Source organism: Parasteatoda tepidariorum, chromosome 4 (genome assembly GCF_043381705.1).
Source record: "Parasteatoda tepidariorum isolate YZ-2023 chromosome 4, CAS_Ptep_4.0, whole genome shotgun sequence".
In the NCBI taxonomy this organism is placed as follows: Eukaryota; Metazoa; Arthropoda; class Arachnida; order Araneae; family Theridiidae; genus Parasteatoda; species Parasteatoda tepidariorum.
Window position 1 is genome coordinate 64,953,791 of NC_092207.1, and position 26,366 is coordinate 64,980,156.

At 29.3% G+C, this 26,366-nt stretch overlaps 2 protein-coding genes across 2 annotated transcripts in view; one reads left to right on the top strand and one right to left on the bottom strand.

Moving 5' to 3' along the window:
- Positions 1-26,366, top strand: part of LOC107438462 (uncharacterized protein DDB_G0274171) — a 96,665-nt gene that overhangs the window by 49,615 nt on the left and 20,684 nt on the right. The window lies entirely within an intron of this gene.
- On the bottom strand, positions 7,994-16,023 carry LOC107438461 (uncharacterized). The gene is made up of 3 exons (XM_016050762.3): positions 15,916-16,023; positions 11,881-12,074; positions 7,994-8,378 (listed from the first exon to the last, which is right to left on the bottom strand). The coding sequence occupies exons 2-3, from the start codon at positions 12,047-12,049 to the stop codon at positions 8,113-8,115; spliced, it is 435 nt and encodes a 144-aa protein (XP_015906248.2). The 5' UTR covers positions 12,050-12,074; positions 15,916-16,023; the 3' UTR covers positions 7,994-8,112.

The window sequence follows — 26,366 nt, forward strand, 5'->3', positions numbered from 1 at the left end:
AATTTTCTTCATGCTGTTTGGTAGTTATCTCAATTTATACTAAGAGAATATCATTATTTCTTCACTAGAAGAAAAAGAAAACAAATATTATTAAAAAAAATCAGTAAGTTTCATTTTGAACAAATTTTCAAAGCTAGACAATGTGTATAAAGCACAAAGATAGCTACAAAAGCAGAGATTGTATAGTTTTTGTGTAACAATGCCTCCATCTTGTTAAATTAGAACAAGAGAAGAAAAAGAAGGTGCTGAAAAAGGATAGCTCAAAAAGTTACAATAAAACTTTTCTTTGTTGCAATATGTTCGTAATTTTACCTCTACACATCTCTGTTTTCCATATCTTATTCTGTGTTTCAACACTGACTGAATATTATCAGCTTTTGGAGCTTTATTTGTGCATTATTTATACATAGCATAAAATGTACCCTCATTTAAAAAAGTTTCATTTTCATTTAAACATTTTCTAAATTTTATCCTCTTTATGTATTAAAAATTTTCAGTTACAATTAAGCAGTTATATCTTGTCATTTAACAAATAATAGCAATAATAATATAGTGAAACATTCAGTAAAGACCACCTCCGTGTAACAACCTCCTCTATTTTTAATCACTTTAGGGAGGAACGGAATTTTTTCCATAGACTTTGTGTTGAAGAAAACCTTTACAAGAGATCATTTAACCCTTTCCCTGTGACCGGGCAAACCTATGCACCAAATGTGAAAAAAGGCAAATAAGCAAAACGTGAAAAATATCAAAACAAAAAATATTAATAAGCAAATAAGTAGATTCAAATGAATCCAAAATATTTGTGAGAGGGTCTTATTTAAAGAGGTCTTTCTGACGATTTCTGAAAGTGATCGACAACCTCATGTTGCAGTCAGAGACCACTAAAGATGGTGGTATCCATGATTTATACTTAGAGTTGAAAGTTAAATTAGAAAGAAAAAGTTAACATCTAAAACTAAACATCTCAAACAAACCTCTTGTCATTTTTTAAAGCTAACTCATTTTTATGATATGGAAAACTTAATCAGTAAATATAATTGTTGATTTATTTAAAATTGTTCTATTATTCACAATTGGTAAACATCTGTTTTTACACATAATTATATCAGTAAAGGTAATTTTTATTGGCGCTAAATTTTATTCATCGATTCAGTTTTCATGATGTTAACACTAATGGCATTTCCGCACCAGGAAAATGACACTGGGTAAAATTAAAATTGCTTGCCAGAATTTATGTACCTTTGATAATACAATTTGAAGTCAATGAAGGTCACCCCTAAGAACGACCAACCTCCATTAACGACTATTTTACTGTGGAACAGAGAATGGTCACTCTCGAGAGGTTTCACTGTAATGAAACTCTTTATTTGCAATAGCTAATGATTCCAATGTTTTTCAAGTGAGCTGAAATAATGACTAATACATTTTCTTCTCTCTATTCAATCTCTCCCCTCAATAATCAGAATTAAAATGAAGAGTTTGTGTGTCTCATTTACAACCGGTGCTGAAGTGTGAAATTTTTTTAACCGGAGCTCAAATTTTTATACCGGAGAAAGGAGGGCGAAATCTAAAATTATTAAAGATAATTTTTGATCACCAAACATCAAATCATCTGACGTTAGCAAGGATTTTTTTTCCACCTAAATTTCCTTTGTTTTAAGTTATTGAAACCTATATTTTTTTTGCCCATTTACGGTAAAACAATTTTGAATATTTTTATTTATTTTTTTTTTCTTTTCCTTGCCTGAAAATCAATTTTCAATATGCAGAAGCTCATAGCTTCTTAAATATGCATTAATAAAGTTTGTACAGTATATCAAAAAAAATGAGCACCCTGAATAACTTTTGATCTAGTGATCGGATCTTCACGTTCTAGTACTGAATCTTAATCGTTTAAGGAGGTGACCTCAAATATGCTAATTAGTAAATGCAAATCCTGTTTTAAGTTAAGAAATTAGACTGATGAACTTACTTTCTCTGTATGAACATACCGTTTTTCAATGGATTCGGATTTTTCGCCCAAAATGTAGGGGGGAAATCGTTATTTGGGAAATATAGTTCACGTAATCTGGCCAGTGGAAAGTGATCCAAAGTTTAAACCCCTTGATGTTATTTTTTTGCGTATTTCTCACGAAACAATTAGGATATCATAAATCGTTTTTACGGTAATCGTAAACTTTTACCATACAACTTTTTATGATATTCTTTTTTCATAATAAAATTTAAACTGAAAAATAATTCTAAACAAGAAATGCCAATAGTCAATAAAGATGATTTTCCTACAGTATTTTACTTTATTCAAAATAATAATGTATTCAATATTATTAAATCTCACGGTTACCTCATAGTACAATTTTATTAACAGAACTATTTATTTTCAATCTAGCGTATGATTTGAAAGTAATAAAATAACATTTTTCCTCCAAATGTCCCTTTCAATGTTTTGATTTGATTCTAAAACGATATTAGTTGGTAAGAAAAAAAAACATAATTCATTTCAAACAACGCTTTCATTGATAAATTATTTGAAGTTGATATACAAAAAGTATTATTGAAAATTATGTCCCCTAAGAAAATTCATTTAATACCTAGCTCAATTTTCCGGAGTAATCATCATTTATTACGTATTTTGTGAATATGATGCAAATAACTAAACTCAATCTGTGTAAGCTTGATTGCCAGTTATTGGAGAGAAACATGGTTTTATTTAGGAACTTTTAAAGGTTGCATCACATTTACATGAGATTATGGCTCAAGGTAGTCGCATTTTAAAATAAGATAAGTTATTTTAATAAAACAGACATATTATAGTTTCGGACGAAAAAGTTTTAAAAAAAATACATGCTATCCAATACAAACTTTTCATTTTTGTTTGGTAGGCATACAAAGGTTGACAAATTAATCGTTTTCTAAACTGAGTGGAAATATTAGTTTGCGAAACTTGTTTTTGTAAAGATTTAAGTAAGACTTTTACAAAAAATCTCATTTTTAGTTTTTATTTACAGATACTATAAACCATGTTTTGATTTTTTTTTACTGTATTATTGTCTAAACAGCCTTTTGTTTGTGTTGAAAATTTAGTGATCAAGGCTACCTTTACTTTTAAAGTGTTAAAAAAAGTATGCAAAAGCCTGTGTAAATAAACCTAATTACAGTGATGGCCATAAAGTCCAAGATAGATTTTAGAAAGGCGAATTTATCATTGGTGTGAGCTTTCTACTCTTGATTTGGGAAGGTTTTTCTAGCCTTGTTTTGTAAAAGCAAAGTTAATCTCGAAGTAAAAGAGTTGTTTAATATAAATCTCCTAGCTCATTAACTAGCATGGTTAAATTTAACATTGTGCATGGTTTATTTGCTAATCCTTTGCAAACATATTTGAGCTATTTGGTTCAATTTTGGTCCTATAATCCAAAGTCATTTCACCAGTTTCCAAACACATTATAATAGAATGTAACGTGAAAAAAATAAAAACAGGGTGAAATAAGAAAAGATGGTTTAATTTATAGGATTAGATTGAAAAAGACACAAAGAAATGAAGATTAGAAGGGTTCATTAAATAAATTCTTAGAATTTTTCAAAACACAAAATGATTCCCAGAAATCAAAGTGAGTGGCTGAAGATCAGTATTGAATAATTTTAGCAAAAGAAAACTGAAACCTGTTACAGATGTTCTAGCTATGTCGGGCAATAGAATATCGTTCAATATCCTGATTTTGAAGCCTAATTCTAGGTATAAGTTGATGATCACTTTGATCTCACAGACTTAGTCAAGATCATATTAACAAGAAATTTCGTACATATCCCACCTATTAGTATATTAGCTATATCTTTTTTAAGATTTGTAAAATTTAATTCCTATACAGGGGAAGAAATGACCTTAAAATAAAATTTTATCTGAATCTTGACAAAGTAGGAGAGATTCTAAGCTAAAAAGATTGTTAGGAACCTGACTCCCCGCAGATGTCATCGACACTAGCCTGAAGTTTATTGGGTGAGATGAGAGGAAAGAGTCGTCACCTGATCTTAGTAGGGACTCTATATAAGAGAAGGAGAATTTTCCACTCAGTATTTTTCATATTAGAATCAGTATTTTTCATATTAGAGTATTTTTCATATTGAAGATGGTTATCGACTTTAAATTATATGTTTGTTACTTACTGTTATATGTATAGATTATAACATACTAGCCAATCGGTATGACGCCCGGTGGCTGAGAGTTAGCGTTTCGCACTCAGGTGCCACAGGTCCTGGGTTCGATCCTCGGATCGGGCAAGATTGACTCAGTCTTTCATCCCTTCAGTGGGTCTATGAAAGAGTACCAAGCATGCTTGCGAACTAAACACTGGGGGTTCTGCGTTCGGCTGACCACCTGACCGGAAAATCTGCTCCGGCACCCCAGAGCCCTAGGTCAAGAATACTGAGATGGGCACAGTAGGCCTTGGCACTCTGTGGGCTGTCGTGCAACTGAGTTTAGTTTCCAGTAGCTTAGCCAATAGGTGCAAAGAATTGTGTCACAGTTTAAATAAGATAGAGCATGAACCGAACTGCGTGAACTGACACAAAAGTAAAACAATCGAATTATTAAACTTTGAATTAGAGAGTTTTTATAATTTTTTTCATTGTGCTAAATTTCTTATCGACAAAAATAAAAGTATTGCAAGATAATTTGCTGTTAACTGCAAAAGCTTTAAAACAAATGAATTCTCCATTGTGGATTTTATTATTAAAACAATTTTTTAAGTCACGGTAAGCAGTGTACAAACGGCAGTTATCCTTTGATTCAGGAATAGGATGAAAGGTTATCCGATGTGATAGTGAGCCGTCAATGGTTCTTGATAAGTAAGCTTACATAGGTCAAAGTATACCACTTATTTATTTAATTAGCACTATGGTTCATTTATGAATATACTTTTCTGCGAATGTTATAAAAATACATCCTTAAAATAATTCAAATTCAAATGCAAAAGAACGAAAAATTTTCTTTTTCTCTAAAACTGTAAGAAACAACATAAATAAATTCTCATTGAATCATACTTACCTGCCAATTCTGAGATTGGAACGCATGTTTTACAGCAGCTGCATCCTGTACGCAGTGCCTTTTCATTATCAGCACACTTCAGTGGCGGGCAACCAGTATAATTGCCACAGAAAATTGTACAATTAGCATTTACTAATGCAAAGTTTACTAACAGTAAAACAACTAGTATTCTAAGCATTCTCAACTGTTGATTTCTAGAAACAGCAAAATACAACTTTATAGTTCAAAGCATTATTTTAAGACTTGATATATATTCAAGTAATAGTAGTTTTTTCATTGTTAATCAACACAGGTTTTAAGCCATTGTTAAGTTTTAATAGTCATTAATTTCATTCAAGGAATTTTTTAAGAAGGTTGTAGTTTGTAAAATACCTTAGAGAGATTTTTAGAATTACGCTTAACTGAAGGTACGTTGATAACACATTAGAAGACTGAATAAATTGTAATATTAATTAACTTTTGAAATTAGGTTTAATAATCAAATATACATTTGAATTTCCTTAAAAGAATATGACTGTCTATAAAATTTTTATGTGAAATAAAATAATCTTTTTCTTTTTCATTAAGTTAGAAATTATGGGGGAAATATAAATTTTTGAACAGTCATTGATTTTTTAAGAAATTTTTCAAAGAAAATAGGGATAAAAATTTATTATATATCATAAAATATTTGTTAAATCTGTTAAGACGTTTGACTGGGTATATAAATTACATGTAATAACTAAATAAAAACTTCGAAAAAACAATCAAAGAAATAAAATTATTTTTATTAGATTAATAAATATTAGGAATAATTAAACAACATAGTATTTTGATAATTTAACAATAAAAGGAACTTAATTTTTCGGTTAAAACAAAGGTTTTTAAAAAAGCAGAATATTTTTGGAGGTATAGCATCAATTAAATTGATTATTACAGTTTTTATACTATTAATATAAGTCATCAGATATAAAATTTTGGAATCTAATTGAAACCGACACATATAAACTACAGTTTAAAATAGTAAGCTTTTAACTGTCAGATATTTTTAACAAAAGAATTGGAATTTTTTTTGACACTTATTTATCTTAGTATAATAAACGCAAGTATGTTCCTTAGAAATTTAAAATTTCTGTAACAAAAAACGCTATAAAATCTTACCTCTTATGTGAAAATTCAAAAAGATCAGCTGTCATACTTAACAGAAGTCTCTTTGTATAAGAATTAAATAAAAATGTAATTTTATAATAAAATGCGCAATATATTTGTTCAGATTGAACATATTAATCTTTATTTCGGGAAACACACATTAATTGAAGTGCAGACGTAGCGAATGAACACAGACAGTTTTTAGTATCTGAAATAAACTAACTGTGCTTTAAAAGTTGTTGTGATTTCATTATAGGAATAACACATTTCCTAGCTCTTAAATTTCATTAAATTAATTATTCTGAATCCTTTCTAATCCTGTTATAATTGAATTAAATCAATTACTTTATTTTTTATCTTGTGGTGATGGTAGCTATCGATAATGTCAACCTTCATCTATGAAAAAGTATCCCTCCGTAGAATCGAGTTAACATGTCTTATATATACTAGTAAAATCATATTGCATTTTTGTATTGGTAGAAACGCTGCAGTAATCCCCCACCAGAATTATATCTGTGATAGAATTCGATGCACGGATACCACTAGTTGATTTATTGCTGTTTTGTGAAAAGCCGGGAGAGCTGTATTAAGATCACCATACTTTTCACGTGCTGATCGTGAGAGCTGTATTAAGTTCACGGTCGTGGTCACTTCTGTGTAGCCTTTGGCAGTCGAGAGAATACGTTGCACGTTATGTGTTGTCGAGACTGAGTAGCAACAGCGTGAAGAGGTGGATAATGTCGCCGTCCTGGTAGCAAGTCAACTGTTCAAAGTGGACCATCCATCGAAGTTCAGTTCGAAGTAGGCGTTATTGCCAAGGTAGGCGCATTCACATCACGTCCGGAGGTCACAAATGTGGGGTTAGCTGTTATCGACAATATCAACCTTCATCTATGAAAAGATACCCCACCATAGAATCGAGTTAACATGTCTTATATACTAGTGAATTTGAATTGTATTTTTGTAGTGGTAGAAACACAATCTTATTTTATACAAAGGGAATATAATATAATTTAATTCTTTACTTAACAGCCCATGTAATAGTCTTTTTGATGAACAAGTTTTAGCCAGGTTATTTATAGTAACATGGGGTTGGGTTTAATTTTTGCAGTATTATTTATCTGTAACTTATNTGGTGGCTTAGGGGATAGTGCACTCGCCTCCCAATAAGGTGAACGGGGTCGAATGCCAGAGTTGTCTGGTGGATACGAAATCCGCGCCCGGCTCACACCGACCGTAGTGATGACGTAAAATATCTTACAATATCTCCTTGCCGTCAGGCTAACCGTAGGAAGTGTTCGTGGATTTCCTCTCCGTGTAACGCAAATGCTGGTTAGTTTCAGCAAAAAGTTCTCCACCATGTGTAAATAAGTGAAGTATTTCCTTTCGTTATTTCCTTTTAGCATTTTGTTTTTCTGCACAAATGTTAGCAACTTTACTGTTCGTTTTTCTGAACTAGCATTGAAGGCAATTTCAAATCCACTATTGACATGGTAATGGTAATTGATTTTTAGAGCACGTATTTGAATTTCCAAATAAAATAATTTCCCTTCCTTTGATTTTAATTAGCCTATGTCGAGTAGAGTAGGATATAATGTAAAAAGAAAAAAAATCGGATCGAAAAAATTCACCCGACTTAGTTATATTTCTTTTTCTTAACCTCTATGGCAGATATCTTTGAAGCTGTCATACAGGGCTATCATACGACTTACAGGGACTCTAGACAACATCACTTTTCTTACAGGTTTAAAAATTTATGTCAGAAATATTTTTTTTTGTACAAAAGCTGAAGCAGATTTCTATAAATAAAATGAAAACTATATATAAATTTTTTTAAACATTTTTACTTTATTCAGGTGTACGCACATTTTTTTTGAGGAGATACTTTATAAAAATTGATGAATGCATCTTTGAAGGTATCTATTGTGCACGTATTTGGACTTCTATGGTTTGATTAGGCATCTGCGGTATTGATCTTTGTACGAATAGCTGCAAACCAAACCAGGTCCGCAACGTGGATGACTATAATTTACTCGTGGTATGGTACTACAACTTGCACCTGCTCCAGCACTTGCTGCTGCTGCTGCGGCAGCTGCTTCATAACCATTAGCGGCAGCAGCAGCAGCTGCTGCAGCATTGGAATATGCCCCGTTTCCACTAGGGTTGTTTCCCACTAGGTAGTAGTCGTCCTCACATTTCTCTCCTACATCTGTAATATAAAATAAAAGAAAAAGGATAACATTTTATTGAGTTAGCATAAATTATTGAATGGGATTGTTGTTAGTTAAGATAACAAAAACTTTTTAAAGATTAAATTATGAAATCTTTTAATTCTGTTCTTAGGGAAAATATTTCTTAGTATTTCTTTTTAATTAAATTATAAACAATTATTTTTTTTGTGTATGGAAGGTAAACAGCATCAAGGTAAATTGGTGTTAACAGTTGGTGCTAACAGTTATAACTGCTAGCAAGATTTCTAAGTAATAACTTCCGAGTTATTTTTACATCTAAGTTTGAAAAAAAATGCCATCCCATAATGTTATGGTATTTGTACTGTCTACAATATTTGTGACTTGCGCTATTTACCACTGTTATTATTATTACTTTATAATTTGTAAGTACAGTACTAAAAAAAAAAACGAAACACCCGGAATAACTTTTGATCTGATGACTGAATTTTGATGTCCTAGGACTCAATCTCAAAGATTTGAGGGGGTGACCTCAAATATGCTAATAAATAAATGTAAACGATAATTTAAGTTATGAAACCAGACTCAAAAGTGCACTTTCTCTGAATAAATATGTCTTTTTTTTTAACGAATTTTAATTTTCGTTCTTAGAAATGTAGGGAGCACCCACAATCTGGGACTTATGGTCTCAATAGTTAGATCAGGGGAGCGGACAAAAGTTTGGACTATTTAATATTATTATAATTTTGCATATTTTGCTCTTTCTCCAGAAGTTATTGAACGAATTGAAAAATTTTTGCACGCAATTAAAAATTTTTTTTATCTTAATACAATTTCATGCAAAAAATAATATTATTCATTATTTGCTTTTTAGAATTTTTTATAATTTTACGTAATAATAGTCGAAAAAATTTTAAGTTATAATGTATCGAAATTTTTTATTATTACTTTAATTTCATTTGCCAAAATACAAAATTTTAACAAAATCGGTCAAATATTTCCCGAATAATCAAGTAAAAAGTTTTATTTTGAAATTCAATTTCTCACGAATTATTCTACCGATTTCGGCCAAATTTTGGCTGATTCCTTTTAAAATTACATTCCTTAAAATAATGTAAGAAGCTGCATACCTTACAATTCAAAAATTTTGAAAATCTAATATTAAATAGAACAATAAATAATAAGTAAAATTGATTTTTTGCATGTAATTATCTTAGGATTAACAGATTTTACAATTGTGAGCAAATTTTTTTATATGCTGAAAAATTTCTCGAGATAGGGTAATGTACGCAAAATTGCTATATTAGTCGGTCTAAACTTTGAACAGTTCTCCGGACCAAATTGTTAGGACTATATTTCTTAGATTGCTGGTACGTCCTTGAATTTGAGGTACTGAAACCCAAATCCGCAGAAATAAATATGCTTATTCAGCGAAATTACGTTTTTGTGTATAATTTTGTAGCCCTAATTAATTTACTTAAGGTCATCATCTCGAACCAATAATATTCAGTTTTAGTAAGTGAAAATCAATCATTAGGCCAAAAGTGTCCTGAGTATTTCGTTTTCTCGTGCACTAAATATTTAAATTTAGATGAAAACATAAAATATTGAAGACAACTCTCGAAACATAGCAAACCTTGCACTCCTTTACTCTGCTATGAACTCAAGACTTTCTATTATTTACAAAATGCAGAAAAAAACTTAAGAATGAGTAAATTGAGTGAAAATTTAAATAATGTTTTAATAATAAAATTTTCTATTATATCAAAGATGATCACACATAACCTCATAAGTACAACACAAGTGAAAAAATACACCGAGAAAATTTAAGAATACGATATGGTTTTGGAATAATTTTACTGTTTACATTTAAACGTCCATAAATTATCAAAATACTAAAATTCTCTTTTCATATTTTCCCTAACAAATAATATTATAATTAGAAATGAAATTTCGCTTAACTTATGAATTTTTCCTGTAGGTGAATTTGCACGCTAAAAGTGTCCCGACTTTAGTTTTTTTAATTCAGTAATAAGAGTTTGAAATTTAAAAGGAGAAATTATTCCGAGAATTCCTTATTATAACCAGTGGTCTGAAGTAGTGCCCTACAGGCAGCAAAACTACTGCAGTCGCTACTTTTTTCCGTAGTTTTTAGTATAGTGCTCTACTTTTATGTAAAGTAGTATAGCGAGTAGGGCGAGACAAAAAAAAAAAAAAAAAAAAAAAAAAAAAAAAAAAAAAAAAAATTAAAAANCAAAAAAAAACAGTAGTTGGCAGCGATTTCTGGCAACTACTTTTACCGTTAGTTAAATAAAGAAACAAAGTTCGAAAGCAAAAAAATTTTCTTATATAAGTGATCTGATTCACTGATCCGTCGACTTACGGAATGAAAATAACTTTGTGACCGAGATTCAGTAAGATCTACGTCTGATGCTCGGAAAAATCAGTGCGAAATGGATCAAATTGTTCCTGAGAAATCAAATTTTAAATATCTGACTTTTCTTAAAATTCGATTTCACAGGAACTATAAAGTAAGTTTTTGTATTTGATTTCGTAACTTAAAAATATCGTCTGCATAGTTGCGGTTACTCCCTCAAACCATTAAGATTGAGTTCTAGAACGCGAGGATCCGATCATAATATCAAAAGTTATTCTGGGTGTTCCGTTTTTTTATCATTCGCCCTGTACTTAATTTCTTGGAGGGTATAAAAAGTTTTTGATCAATTAAAACTCTAATATTTGATAATTTCCTTGCATTTCTTGAATCACTGTTGAGAAAAGTATAGAGTTTGAGGGTTAAAAGAACAAATTCGTAAAAAGTGATTTAGAATTTTTTTTTCCATGTAAACATGAAATAAAACTTCTTAATATCTTCTCATATTTAAATAAGCCTATTTGTTATTCAAAATCATTTTGAATATCGACGAAAATTTAATTCTATAATTATGTTAGTCTTCTAAAAGTAGCGAAGTAGTGATAGCATTTTAGAAGTAGTTCGTAGTCGCTACATTTAAAACAAAATTGTTGTAGATAACTACAATTGTTATAAAGTAGTTGCAGTTAACTACGTAGAAAAAGTAGTTTTTTCGGCCACTGATTATAACATAAGCTTTTGATTGGCTCAATGCATCCTAATAAGTGCTAATGCTTTTAAGGAAAATATTGAGCTAGTAATATTAAGCTAAGGATCTCAGGGCTTCACATGAAATTTTAAATTCAGTTCTAAATATGATTTTGTGGTTTGTGTTATGTCCATTTATGAAGTACATTTTGAGCTTTTTTTTATTTTAATAAGCACTTTTCAAACGGAGTTCATGTTCTTAAATACAATTTGTAACTTTTACAACTTTGAATTAAGTCAATTTTTTTCAAACACGTTCCAGTTTGTATGATTTCCCAATAGATAAAGTTCATCAAAGAAATTCTTTCTCATTTAAAATTTTTTATTTTAAAAGAATACAAAGCAAAAAATATAATTCATACTTTATTAAGAAAAATGATAAATAACTTAAGTTTGCTTACCTAGCACTTTTTCGCAAGTTATACTGCAATTGCAAGTTACGAATACTGGCATGGAGCCTTTCTTACACCGGATATTATTACAGTAGACTATGGCACAATTATTTTCGCTGCAGACAATGGCATTACTAATGTGGAGCAAAGCAAAAACCAAGAAGATAGCCTTATACATGTCTATTCCGCTGTTTTTTTCCGACCTATTAAATATTATGTGAAATTTACACTGATACTTTATATAAACAAAAATTTTGCTTAATATTTTAGATTTTTTTTCATTAAAATATAAACTCAAATATAAATTCAATAAGAATTTAGTTTTCTTGAAATCAAGCTTATTCCGTTTTCAAAACAGGACAATTGTATAAAACTAGTTATTGTATAAGCATTGAATTGAATTGATTCTACGATTTTAAAATTTGATTTACAATATCAGAATAATAACCTGCAAAAATATTCAAGTGAAAGACTTCATTATTAAAACTATTCAAAAATATACTTCAATACAATTTGCTATTTTTCGCATCCCTGTAAACACCCCAGCTAGAATATTTTTTATAGCTTTAGGGTATTTCCTCTCTCCCCCACTCTCTCTCTCTCTCTTCAGTCTGAATATTCCTTAAAGCTTCAAAATATCTCTTTCAGTCAGAATGCGTCCTATAGCTTTTAACTAGAGCTTTAAAAGTGATTTACTAGTTTCCTTTTAATGTTACCTAACACTTCAAATGCTCATTGGAATTAAATATTTTCATTGGGCGTAAAGAGATTTAACTGTAACTATATTAAAGTTCTTATGAGACAAATTTTACGGTCCAAAGTCATATCACTCGAGGTGATGACTTTGTACCACAGTCTGCGTAGTGACTTTGTTGACGCTAAAAATTCTTTTAAGATTTCCTTTACTATTCAGAATTTAAGTCTTAGCTAAAACACTGAAAATGGTTTAGCATGCCTATTTGTAAAATATTCAAAATGGTAGGTTGTAATTTAAAAAGAAAAATATACCGAAAAAATGAGTCGTGAAAAATCTGCCCGAACTCCTATTATATGTTACGTTAGTAAGCTAAATAAACAGAACACTATTTATCTTCATAGTAGAATTAAATTTTGTTGAACAGTTGCAAAAATTTTGAGCTGCAATCGCATAATTTTCTGTTTTCATTTCAATCAAAGGAATTTTCTTAAAAACGAAATGGATTTTTCTTAAAAATGAAATGTACTATTTAAATCAAAATTCTCATGATCCAACTGAAGACTCCCCATGTAGAAAATGGTGACTTTTCATCGTTAAAGCTACCGAGTCACAAAGTTCACCACGTACCCATAAAATTACCCAATATATTGCTTAACTACCGTATATTTTGATTTCATTGACTAAAAGTATGTTTTTTTTCTTTCAGAAATGTCATTAATATTGCAATGCAGTAATTTTACAGAATTTTTTTTCTCCTAGAAGATTACGCGATTTAACGCCAATGGGCCCCATTTTTTTATATTTTTCTGTCGGAGAATTATGCCAAAACACAGATAACAACTTACGGCTTTACAGAGAAAATTACGAGCTCTGTTTTTAAAATTTTGCCCAAAACAACTTCTATGCATGAAAAACCGTCGAGATAGCACGACTGGATTTATTTCTACTTTCTATTACATACTTTATAAGTCAATAAAAGTATCGCTTTTTGAGCTGAAAAACTATCTTTTCTATCCTCATCTTGCTTGAATTTTGTGATACCTCGAAGGTAAATAAAACATCTTTTTATAACCTTCGCTTGTTGACTTATAAATATTGGGGTAATATTTAAGAAAAATATGTTCATTTTGAAAAGAATTATTTTTAATTTTATAGAAGGTTATGCAGCCTTATACATATTTCGAATGAATCAAAATTTTTTTTCACATTTTGTATCGTAACCTTAAAATCTTTAATAATAAAATTAAGAGTTTGTGTTTGCCTTTATCTGTGCGTCTCTCTCATAACTCCAAAACGGTTCATACGACCATTTTGTAATTTATTACAGAACGCCTTTAATTGCCTTTTACACCGGCTGTAAAGTCGGTGAAAGGGAAATCCAATCCTAAATATTGTTCACAAATTTCAAGCAGATCATTCTTGAGACACGTTTAAAAATGGAATATTTGTATTGGTTATCATTGTTCCCTTGTCAATTAGCCATTGCTTTAAATTAAACCAAATTAAACAACAGATGATTCTGTTTTATTAAAAATATTAAAAGATGACATCATTGATGTTAACTAGCTCCTAGCTCTCCTTAATGAAAAAGGAGCTTATTGCTCGCTTTTTAATATTTAATTACATATTATTCGTTATGTTAGATAAACTTAAGCGGAAGCATTCGAAGACTTCGTCACAAAATTAGTAGTCCTAAACTTATCTGAGACCAAGTGTTTATTTAGTTTGTAGTTATGGACTTAAATCGTGTTTTTATAAAAGCAAAATTGATAAAGAGATAATATTATTCGCTTAAGACGAAAGTTAAAAATTTCCATGCTATTATTGAAGTCCATGATGATTAATTTTATTGATATCTACTATTGAAATAAAAATGCAAAAAAGTACCATTGAAATACAAAAGTTATTTACTGAAAAGCAAAATTAATGAGGAAATGATATTGATTTGTTTGAAAGAAGCGTAAAACATCACAATACTATTATTGATGCCAACGATGATTAGTTAATTTTAGTAATAATAGCTAATTAAAATAATCTATACTAACTAAAACGCAAAATTAATGGAAAAATGATACGAATTCGTTTAGGACGTGCCCAAAAAATCCGCATATTTTGATAATGAGCTCTACTGGTGTAACAGTAATTGGTCTAGATAATGTGTCGCACTGAGAAAAAAGAAAGCATGATCATGATTGCCAGGATATGGTAAAGTTAACCATGTTTCTCTATGGGAGCATCAAAAAGCTCAGCAAATTTTATTGAAGTGCTTCGGAAATGATTTTGGTAATATTTACAATAAAATATGGCTTTACAATATTTTATTGAACTTGGTAAATGTGGTAAAACTTTCTAATTTTATCATGATACCTTAGACCCTGGAATTAAAAGCATTTATTCGATTAAATTTCGCTTTTTTTATTATTAAATGTTGGGTAATAATAACTGCAATTTTGAAAACCAGAATTTCCGGTAAGCCGTTACCATATTAAAGGACTTTTAATGTGTTTAAAATGTATCAAAAAAAGGTTAGATGCATTAAATTTTACGTTTATAAGGTAAAAATATGCTTTTCTTTATTAGAAAAGTTATTACTATACTGTGCGATAATTTTACCAAAATGTTTTAACCGTGTAGTTTGTCCAAGCTTTAATAGGTATCGAAGTAATATAGGTAAAAAGTATTATATTAGTTTATTTGGTACAGATTATAGAACTGCAAAAATATTTCGCTTTTCTGATATCGCGGAAAGAAGTTATTTGCGCCACTTCAAAATAGGTAAGTACAGGAATTTTTACGAAATTTAAGTTAATATTAGTTGTGCAGTGAATTTTACTAAAATCAAGATTTCTTTGTACTGGTCAAATTCGATTATCATGAGTTAACACCGAGCAATAGTTTCATACCAAATTATACTAAATTCAGTTAATCTTTATTTTGATGTTGTAAATTATTAAGAACGTATTTTGATTACTGTAATAATGTAAAGCCACCAGAAAATATAAAACATAATAACGAATAAAAAAATGAAATTATTTTAGCTTTGTTTATCGTCTTGGTAAATGTTTTTAAGTTTTGAGCTTCACTTTGTAGTGTTATTCAACCCTACTTTTTGAATATATTTACATTTTCTCTTAACTCTGTACGAATCTATTTTATAATTCACCTATTTCTATAATATTTCATTTGATTAGCGATAGATATTCGGATACCAGTTCTAAAAAAAAAAAAGTTCACAGTTTAAGAATTTCATTTACAATAACAGCTAAAAAAATTTTATGAATCGCTATAATATAAAATATTGAAAAATCTAATGTAATTGAAATTAAGCTATTAAGCAATACACTTACCTTTAAAATAGGTTACTATCTCAAAACTATTTTAGTAAAAATCTCAAAATTGTATCATTTTTATACAAAAGGTACAGACAAAGTGTCACGTTTAAGTTATTTATCAGTCATGATTCTTAAAATATGATCAAACTTACTGCCATAGGGATTAGTCTCTTTCCATTGTGCCTAGCCATATGAATAAACATAATAAACTATTAGGCCATTATTATTTAATTAATGAATCAATTGAAACAACTGATTTAGCAATAAATCATTTTTCCATTTCCTACTCTTTACAAAATGCATTCTTCGTTCATAGCTGTTTAATCATGTTTCTAAGATTAGAATTTAGAATAATATGACATATTCAAGTATCTAAATTATTTATCAAATAAACATGATTTTTAAAAGGAAAAGTCAATATACTGTAAAGTATTCTTTGCGCAGATATTTATTAGTATAATATATATAGGTAAAACCTATCTATTTCAGAATTATGAAAGTGTTTCGCTAATTTTATGAACTGTTCAGCATATGTTACTTTTCCGTAATTAGTTAATAAAATTTATTCTGAAATATTTTTTATTTGACGTCTGTTTTTATATCAAAAAATTATTTTCTTTATTTTTCTGAAATTTTTTTAATCAAGAGCATTAGCTTCTTATTTATCAAAAAATTATTCGCCTTTTAAAAATTAACAACTTGAAACTCAAAAAGAAAATATACTAACTGGTAAAAATTTTAATTTTATCAAAAACTTTTTAGTACCTAACCCATTAAACTCACTGTCCTCAATTGAGGACAGTCAATAAAACATTATGCAAAACGTTTCTTTTTATCTTAAAAATAATTTTTCTCTTCTGGGAAGATAGTTGATCAAACTATCAACATATCCGCCATATTTTTAATAAATTTGCTGCTATATTTGGTTTGTTATTAGGGTCGCCATTTTGTGAGTTTTCTAGACTCGCACAACCCTCTTCCTTTTTATACAGTCATTTCAGAGAAAATTAAGACAAATTATTTTATTTATTACAGTTTTTTTCTTAAGAATATAATTCTACATATAACGCTAAATAAATTTGTTTTCTACAATTTCTTTTCTTTTCATATAACATTATATTTTACTGTCCTCAATTGAGGACACAGGGCGCTTTAGGCAAATTTTAAAGTTTTTTTTAGAATTTGTCTTTATACATTTAATTATGCATATATGGTTGTATTGTGATGGAATAAGTGAATTAAAAAAATAGCAGACATTTTTTAAATATTATTTCCTTTATTTTAGGAAATTAATTCACTCTGTATTTGTTTTTCAAATCACCTTAATTTTCTTTAAAAATTCAATGCAATGCAATAGAGGAAGCTCAGGAATATTTGTTCTTTGAACAAGTTGAGGCAGATATCGTTTCAATTCCTAATGAGGTTAATGAGCAGGAGTCGGATGGAATGGCCATAAATCAGTTAAAATTGCAACGAATTTCGGAATAGAAATCTTGTGAAGCAAACAATGTCGTGGTGCAAAGTAAAAAAAGGAAGGAGTACCTGTGCTTTAATCAAAAATCATACGTGAGTGTAACACTTTCATGGGTGATAGGGTTCAGCATGACTGGTTCTTAGAAAAGCTCAATATATCTATAAGGGGCAAAAATGATATTGGTGTTTATTTACAAAAATGATATACATGTCAGTAGTTAAAGTTTACATTTTGCATAAAGCTCTTCACAAAAAAGAGAGTAAGAAGCAGATTTCAATGAAGTATTTTCAACGTGAAATTGCCGTAACATATTTGAAAATAGGCCAGATAGATCGAGTAGACAGCATACGATAAAATCAGTCTCTATTGCTACATTGATACGATACGATTGGGCATATAAAAAACCCCGTCATATGCAAAAAATGTACTGCATCAAAACCACGAATAGGAAATGCCACGTAACTTTAAGCATGTTTTGTTTTCTAAATTTTCATGGTAATTTGCGCAACTATTTAGTATACAATTCAGTATATATTTTAAATGCTTTCATTACTGAATATTTTATGTATTTTTAATTATTTTATGTACTTAGGTATTTTAAATACGCTTTATTAAATATACTATACTTAGTGGTTGGTTTCGTATCCTCTATTGAATCATATCTCATGGTCTTGAATAGTCTTTGCTATCTCTATGGCATTAAATGAATATAAATCTTCTTCTGTAGAGTAGTTTAAGAGGTAAAGGCCTGCAGCGACTGCAGGGCATCTAAAAACATGATTTGGTGTGAGTTCCACATTAAGACAGTTGCCACAGTTTTGATATTTTCTAGTCCCATCAGCAGAGATTTTCATGTTTTTATGATGCTTTGTTCTTAGTCTGGTGAGAGTGGTGGCTATCTTTCTGTCGATGTCAAGATTAGTTATTTGATCGTGGGCCTTGATTTTTAAGGGGGGGATAGTCTTGACTTTGAAAAAACATTTGCATCTGCCAGCGTAGTTGGGATTGTATTTTGATTGAGATTTCTGGCATTTTTAGCCAAGGAATCAGCTATTTCATTGAACTCAAGGTTCACATGGGCGGGAATCCACTGCAAGAAGCATTTCTTCTGGACACGTTTAAGTTGTCCAAGCTAAAAGTAAACTAAACTCAGCGGCGCGACAGCCCTAGATGGCCAAGGCCTACTGTGCCCATCTCAGTTTTCAGTTTATGCAAAAAGTAATAATTTAAATAAGTATGAAATTGTGTAGTAAATATATTAGACGTATGTCTATTAATGTAATTTTTTGAGCATTAATTCCGACAAACACTTCGAAAAAAATATTTTTTACATATTTGGAATTCTATTTTTAATATATGGTGGATAGCAGCAATCTAGAAACTGTGGTCCTAAAAGTTTAGTCAAGAGAGTGTGTGAAAGTTTGCTCTAATTATAGTTAATTACGCTTTTTGCGTTTTTTGTCATATCTTTAAGGCTCAATGCGCAATTGAAACTCGAAAACCATTTACTCATAAAACTCGTTTACTGAAAGAAAATATCATGAAATTCTTTTTAATAGTTATTTATTATTTTATATTATTTAATTTTATAGTAAAGGCAAACATTTCGCATTATGAGCCATAAGCTATTTTATAACGAATTAATCTACGTATTTTTCTATTGAGAAGTCTAAAATTTCAATTTATTTTTATTAAAGAGAAGCAGAGAAAAATTAAATTTAATTGCTTTTAATTAAATAATTTAATTACAATTGAATAAAAAATATTTAAAAGGAGTGATTAATGTTTAAATGTCTTGTTTGTAATGTTTGTTTCTAATGTTTAAACTTATAAAGGAAATCAACTTACGCAAGCGTACCGTAAATTTCATTTATTATATTTTGTTGCTTTGAATCAATATCGCTTTCTTGTTTTAATTTTAGAACCCAATGTTTCTTTTTAAATCATATGCTAATTTATTTTTAATTGAGTCAGATATTTAAATAAACATTTGACGAAAGTCAAGTTTTTACTTTTTTTTCCCATCAAATTTCAGTTCTTATTCGATTTATTCCACAGTCGATGGAACGCATCGATTAATGGAATAACACAGAATCAACAAACAGAAATTGAACTAATTCGTTAAGGATAATTATAAAAAAGAAACGCTAATACTGACTACAGAGTAGTTTTTTTTACTTACTGAAGTAAAATAATAAGCTATTCACTAAAAAGCAAAGAAAATGGCTAAATTTTTCAAATTCATTCAAGAGGGCGTAAGAAATCGGCAATTTTTTGTTGACGATAATGATGCGCAATTAATTTCGGTAATTGGTTTTAATTGAAATAGAAAATAAACTGCAAACTAAAAAGGAAAATTAATGAAGAAAATGTACTTATTCATTGCGGGGAATGGTAAAAAGTCGTCATATTGTTAATGGCACCAATGATGTTTAATTTTGGTAAAAGGCAGGAGTGTCATCGTGGTATTTTGTGTAGTTCTAATACTTACTAAATCTAATCTTATATTGATAAAAAAATATTTTATTATTTTGTGTCAATTACAGCTGCACAAATATTGTACAATTTCATGATAGATATTTATGAACCCAAGACAAAATTTGTAAAAATATTGTACATTTTTATGACAGATATATAAGTTCTAGAGAAAGTAGCTTGATCGTACTCAGTTAGAAATTGCATTCTAAAATGTTCGTAAAATAACCGGCAGCAGTCAGTCCATCCAATTAACACTAAAGCTTACGGTTAAAAGCGTTTTTTTTACTTTTATGGTTTTGAAGCAGTTTGCAATTAGTTCTAAAAAACAATAAACACAAAACTACATGGTATTTTAGCAATTTACAACTGTATTTTTATTTTGAAGGGAGTAAGTAATATACACCGAAGAGCCATTACATTATGACCACCCTCCATCTATAACAATGGGCTCGCCCAGGTTTTCATGGTTTCTCGTCCAGGAACGATGTTTTCATGGGGCACATTAGGATCCATAATCCTCATAGAGCTATCCCTGACGTCTGTAAGCTACTTGAACATAGTTCACCCATTCATGGCAACAGTTTTTCCTGCGGGGGATGGTGTTTACCAACAGGATAATGCACCATGTCATTAGGGTCGAATCGTCATGGATTGGTTCGAGGAACATTCCAGTGACTTTCAAGTCATGTCTTNCTAAACACAATTATTATAATAGATTAAATGATTCCATCATCCTCCACCGCATGAATAAATAAAATAAAATAAAATGCCATCGTTATTTAATTTTGTATAGTTGAAATAACTGATTTAGAAGTAAATCTTAATGTTTTATCTTCATGTTTTGTCATTTACCAATTATGCTTTTGAGATGGCATGCTCTTTCGATCAGGTTTCCATGCTTATAAGATAAGTAGTTCGTATTTTGTGTGTTCTTCATATCTCTAAATCGTTCTTCAAATAACCTTGGCTATTTTATATCTCTTAAAATGGATTTACCATTTAAATATGTTTCGGTCAATCTAATAACATAAAGCCTCCGAGAAGGGCATTAAATAGTAATAAACGAATAAAAAACAACGTTTTGCGCACGATTTTTTAGTGTTGCTCAGTACTGATTATTTGATGCTTATTTTTCCACCCTATAAGAAGAACGGGGATTGAGCTAGTACATAATAAGTAAATAAATAAATAAGTAAATAAAATTGTTGTTGGTTGTTGTCTGTGCAGCATACTTATTGTGGTAAAAAAATCCTATTATATGACCTTTAAGAGGCCTCTACTCTCGCGATCTTGGTTTTTACCGTCTTGGTAAGTCGCCGATATTTTGTGGCATTTAAAAAGCTTTTGACTATATGGCAATGTTAGACAACACAATAGCTTTAAAAAAGGTAGAAAATAAATCTAATTAGTTTCTTTTTTAGATTCAGAGAAGTAGCGCTTGGTAATTTTTAAAACTTCGTTTAAGTTTACCTAAAAACTTCTTAGCAAAAAAAAAAAAATTATTCGATTCGTGGTTTTGAGTAAGTAATTTCGAACTAAACGTTTGTCAGTTTTTAGATTTTCTTAAAAATGTAATTTTATTGCAGTTTTAAGGAAAAGTGATTTGGTAGAAGCTAAAAATTTCCTTGAACGTTAATTGCTTATAAGGATTCTATAATAAGGATTCTTATCAAAAATCTGAAAATTAATAACTGTTTACTAATAAAAATTCTTTAAAAAACTGTTTATTGCAGAAATGTATTGTCATAATTTTCCTTGAAACGATTAATGGAGAATCTAAAATATCGTAAGCTCTATATCTCAAATTCTGACTGGATGGCAGCCTTATATTTTACATGTATCGAAAGATAGTGCTTAACATAAGCAAGTATTATAATGCATTTATTTTATATTAACTTTTTCAACAAATTTAAATATTTCATTATATTTCTCTGAAAAATAATTATTTATTGTTCATTATATATCATTCCTGCCATGTAGAGTTATTATCGGTAGAATCTTAGTTGAGTGTCCGAACCTGACGTGATTTGAAAAGTTGGAGTGAACAGCAAAATGACAGAGAACTATTGTTGCCACAACCAAATCTGGACAAAATCTGTAGAAAAAGCCTTCAAAACAACAGCAAGCATTTTTATCATGAAAATAATTCTTTATCACGCGTGAAAGTATTAATATTAAATCATTAAGAGCATTATTGCTATTAAAATACTTGATTTCAAACTGTTAATATTATACTTAATTTAATTTAAACATAACTGAAAGTAAAATGATCAATAATAGAGAAAGTGATCTTTATTGCCTTAAAATGTTGCCAAATATGTCTCGCACCGTCAACCAAAGCACTTCTGCCAGCTAAAAGGAACTTAAGAACGTATTTGTCAACATTTCCTCTTTGCTTAACACTATGTAAATACCATTTCGACAAGGCATATCACATTATGGAAGTTATGATTAGAGCTGAGCTCTACGAATCATCCAAATGATTCGAATTAATAGAATTAGTTCACTTAGGTGATTTGAATCACTGATTCGAGTCATTCACTGATTCGAATTTACGGAATCATTTCTAATTCGTATCAGCAAGTGTTTTGATAATGAAATTGATAAAAATTATACAAATAGGATTTATTTATAAAAATGGCTTTAAAATATATTTGTCTTTTTTTAAAAAAATTTGATATGAATAAAGTGTAAAAAAATAGAGATTAGCTTGAGAATTGCAATAAAAAGTTTAGATCCTGTTCTATGTTCAGCTTTTCTGCTAATTGCTTTTGTAGTTCATCTGTTGATTGCTTTTGTAGTTCCTTTCAAATGACTTCGCCAACCGGCTTGCTTATTCTAGGCAAACATATTTTAGTCTTAAATTAAATAAATAATCCGAAGAAATTGAAGTATTACTTGATAAGAACTTCAATCACTTCAAAAGTATGGAAAATGGAAACTACAGTCGACGTGTTTCAAGAGCTCAAAAACAGGTGTCCAGTTTCATGATTTTCTAGACGTGAACGTGAATGAGAAGAAACAAAAGTATTTTGAAATATAAAACGCAAAGTTGTCAACTGAAAATATGTAACCAAAAAGGAAAAAAAAACTAGAAAAAACCACAGTAGCCGAATAGTAAAAGCTGAAAAACAGAACAACAGAAACCACAGAGGACGAGATGGGCAATCAAGGTAAAATGCAATTCTATGAGGTACGGAGAGATGGTGAGGAGCTAATTTCGTTATAAAGGGACTCATCATTCATACGTATAAAACAAGATTCCAGGACATCAAGATGAGCTGATATGAATGTAGTGGAAGTAATTTTGGTATTGCTGAAATTGAATATTAGCCCAATATTCCAACAACGTGCAGCAATTGATGATTTTTCGAATTCTTGAAAACGGACATATCTATCGCTTTCCTTAAGACATATCCGCCAACAAGAACTTAAAAAGTTTAACTGACTAACCTGAGTCTGAATTTGTATGAATAGTGGCACATTCTTTAAAACAATGGGTTAGAAAATATAAACATATACATCCTGTTAAGTCTTTTGTTTCATGTACATGTTGGTACTATTTCATTTCAGTGGGTCTTGGGTTATTATAAGTGTATTTTTTCCTTAGACCACAATTACTTAAGCAACCCTAGAGTCAATAATAACTTAGCAGGCTACGTAAGCTTAGAGGTTAAAGCTATCAACTCCCAATCAAATCAGCCAGGGAGGCATCCGTTGTTTTCTTCTCCATGTAGCGTAAACAACTGTGACAAGATTGCCACAATCATGCCATTCGTCGTGAAACTGAGGAAACAAAATCTCCATGATCAATTTTAGCTATTTTTGGCTTTAATATTTTTTATCTATTCACTTATATTTAACTTATTTTGTCATTTCAGCTACTTTTGTTATACTTCTACTGAAATGGATTTTGCAATATTACTTAGAATGATAATCTTACTTGGAGGCTTAAAACTAAAAGCGTTAAAAATAAAATAATGATATGAAAAAATATAAAGTAATAATACGATATTATCTTATAACACCAATGATATATTTTTCACCAAGCAGGTTTTCTGATATATTGGCAAGCATATATATGTGATATCAGCTGATATTGCTTTAGAAATAACAACACTTTTCAAAATTGCCTGAAATTAGTTTGTACTGGTGTTGCTTACCTTTCTTAAATTTGAAAATGAAAAACAAATTCTAAAATATTTTATTGTGCTTTGAGCACCTATCGAAACTCTTTTGCTTTGTCCGGGCTCTAAATTAACTTTCGTTACTGTTTTTAATAATAAAAATATTTTTCATATTAAAAAATTAGCTTCGGCTAGTTTTATAGGGATTATTCTTATAGAAAATACATGCATTTAATTATTAATTTTTAAAAAATTGGAACTTTTTGATTTCGAAGCGCAATTATGTTTAAATGAAATAATTGTAGCACTTTTATGGTAAAATTATTAAGCAATAAATTTACTTTTGAAGCCAACTATTCTCTATAGTGAGATTTTTTTTCTTGAAGAAAGTCTAGAAAATGCAACATATTTATACCAAAGTTGCTAACAACGAAGACACGCATTGCAGAACTTTTGGTCATGATTCCTAAAATATGACTAAACACAATTATTATAATAGATTAAATGATTCCATCATCCTCCACCGCATGAATAAATAAAATAAAATAAAACGCCATCGTTATTTAATTTTGTATAATTGAAATAACTGATTTAGAAATAAATCTTAATGTTTTATCTTCATGTTTTGTCATTTACCAATTATGCTTTTGAGATGGCATGCTCCTTCGATCAGGTTTTCATGCTTATAAGATAAGTAGTTCGTATTTTGTGTGTTCTTCATATCTCTAAATCGTTCTTCAAATAACCTTGGCTATTTTATATCTCTTAAAATGGATTTACCATTTAAAAAGAATTAAAGATTAAAGGATCTAAAAAAGAATTTTTTTCATTGATTTTTGAAATATTCAAGAAAGAAATTCTTTAATAGAAAATGATGATTCTTAAAAGATGGAACCGTAATTCCGCTAGAAAAATCAAGATAAATCACAAAAAGTTTTAAATTGAGATTTTTATATGTTTGGCATTTTCGCTTAGTAAGATATCTACTGCAAATATAAAAATAAATAAATATAAATAAAATAAAAATAAAAAAGATAAAATAATTAGATAAATAAATAAAAAATTAATAAAACTTCATTTTAGTATTGAGAGTATTAACAAGTGAGAGAAAAAACTGTGAAGCCACCTTTTTCTGCTTTTCTCGAAATTTATCGTGAAGTACCTTAATTGTTTTTTAATCGCTCGGCTAAATAATAACACTAATTACTGCCAGCATTTTAAATCCTTCTATCTTGTTATAAAAAGTGTATATTATTGCCAATTCTGGTATACGTTTTTTCCATGTTTGCTTTGCAATAATTAAATACTAAAAAAAAAAAAAAAAAAAAAAAAAAAAAAAAAAAAAAAAAAAAAAAAAAAAAAANAAAAAAAGAAACGAAAAACGAAAAGCAATGGGAAGATGGATTATGATAGACATTAAAATATGTTTTTTTTACTGTCCTTAATCATTATTCCATTATTATTTATGTATCCATTGTTCTGCTGTTATTTATTAACTTGCAATTTAATTATGAGGCTCTTTTATCATTTTATGCCAATTAATTAAATATTGCACTCTAAAGTAGCATATTCTTGTAGATTTTTTTTTTCAAACATATATAATATATTTTTTGGAATAAAATACTTGTGAGATTTTTCCCCTCTGTTACTCTTGGAATTCAACCACTGCATTTCTGAAAATATTACATACATAGCTTTTCATTTAAGCTACTGTTATACATATGCGTTAGAATAATATATATTTATTATATTATTTAATATAGTTAAAAAATGATATAAATTCAAAGAGGTAAGCACAATCAAAGTTTATTTCTGCCAGATATTCAAAAGAAATTGAATGCCTTGAGCAAGATTCTGCCTATCGATATCAACGAAAAAAAATGGCTTAAGATAAAACCAGGGAAAAAATGTGGGTTTAAAAGACTTATAAAGAATATTAATTCAACATACAAGTAATTTAAGCCAGTCAATGACTCTCGTAGGCCGTGGTGTGGCTCAGGGGATANAATTTTAGTATTGAGAGTATTAACAAATGAGAGAAAAAATTGTGAAGCCACCTTTTTCCGCTTTTCTCGAAATTTATCGTGAAGTACCTTAATTGTTTTTTAATCGCTCGGCTAAATAATAACACTAATTACTGCCAGCATTTTAAATCTTTTTATCTTGTTATAAAAAGTGTATATTATTGCCAATTCTGGTATACGTTTCTTCCATGTTTGCTTTGCAATAATAAAATACTAAAAAAAAAAAAAAAAGGAAAAACGAAAAGCAATGGAAAGATGGATTATGATAGACATTAAAATATGTTTTTTTTACTGTCCTTAATCATCGTTCCATTATTATTTATGTATCCATTGTTCTACTATTATTTATTAACTTGCAATTTA

Coding starts and splice junctions, on each gene's coding strand:
- LOC107438461 (XM_016050762.3), bottom strand. CDS start 12,049: ATGTATAAGGCTATCTTCTTGGTTTTTGCTTTGCTCCACATTAGTAAT. Junction 8,379..11,880: donor AACTTGCGAAAAAGTGCTAG/GTAAGCAAACTT, acceptor TTTATATTACAG/ATGTAGGAGAGAAATGTGAG.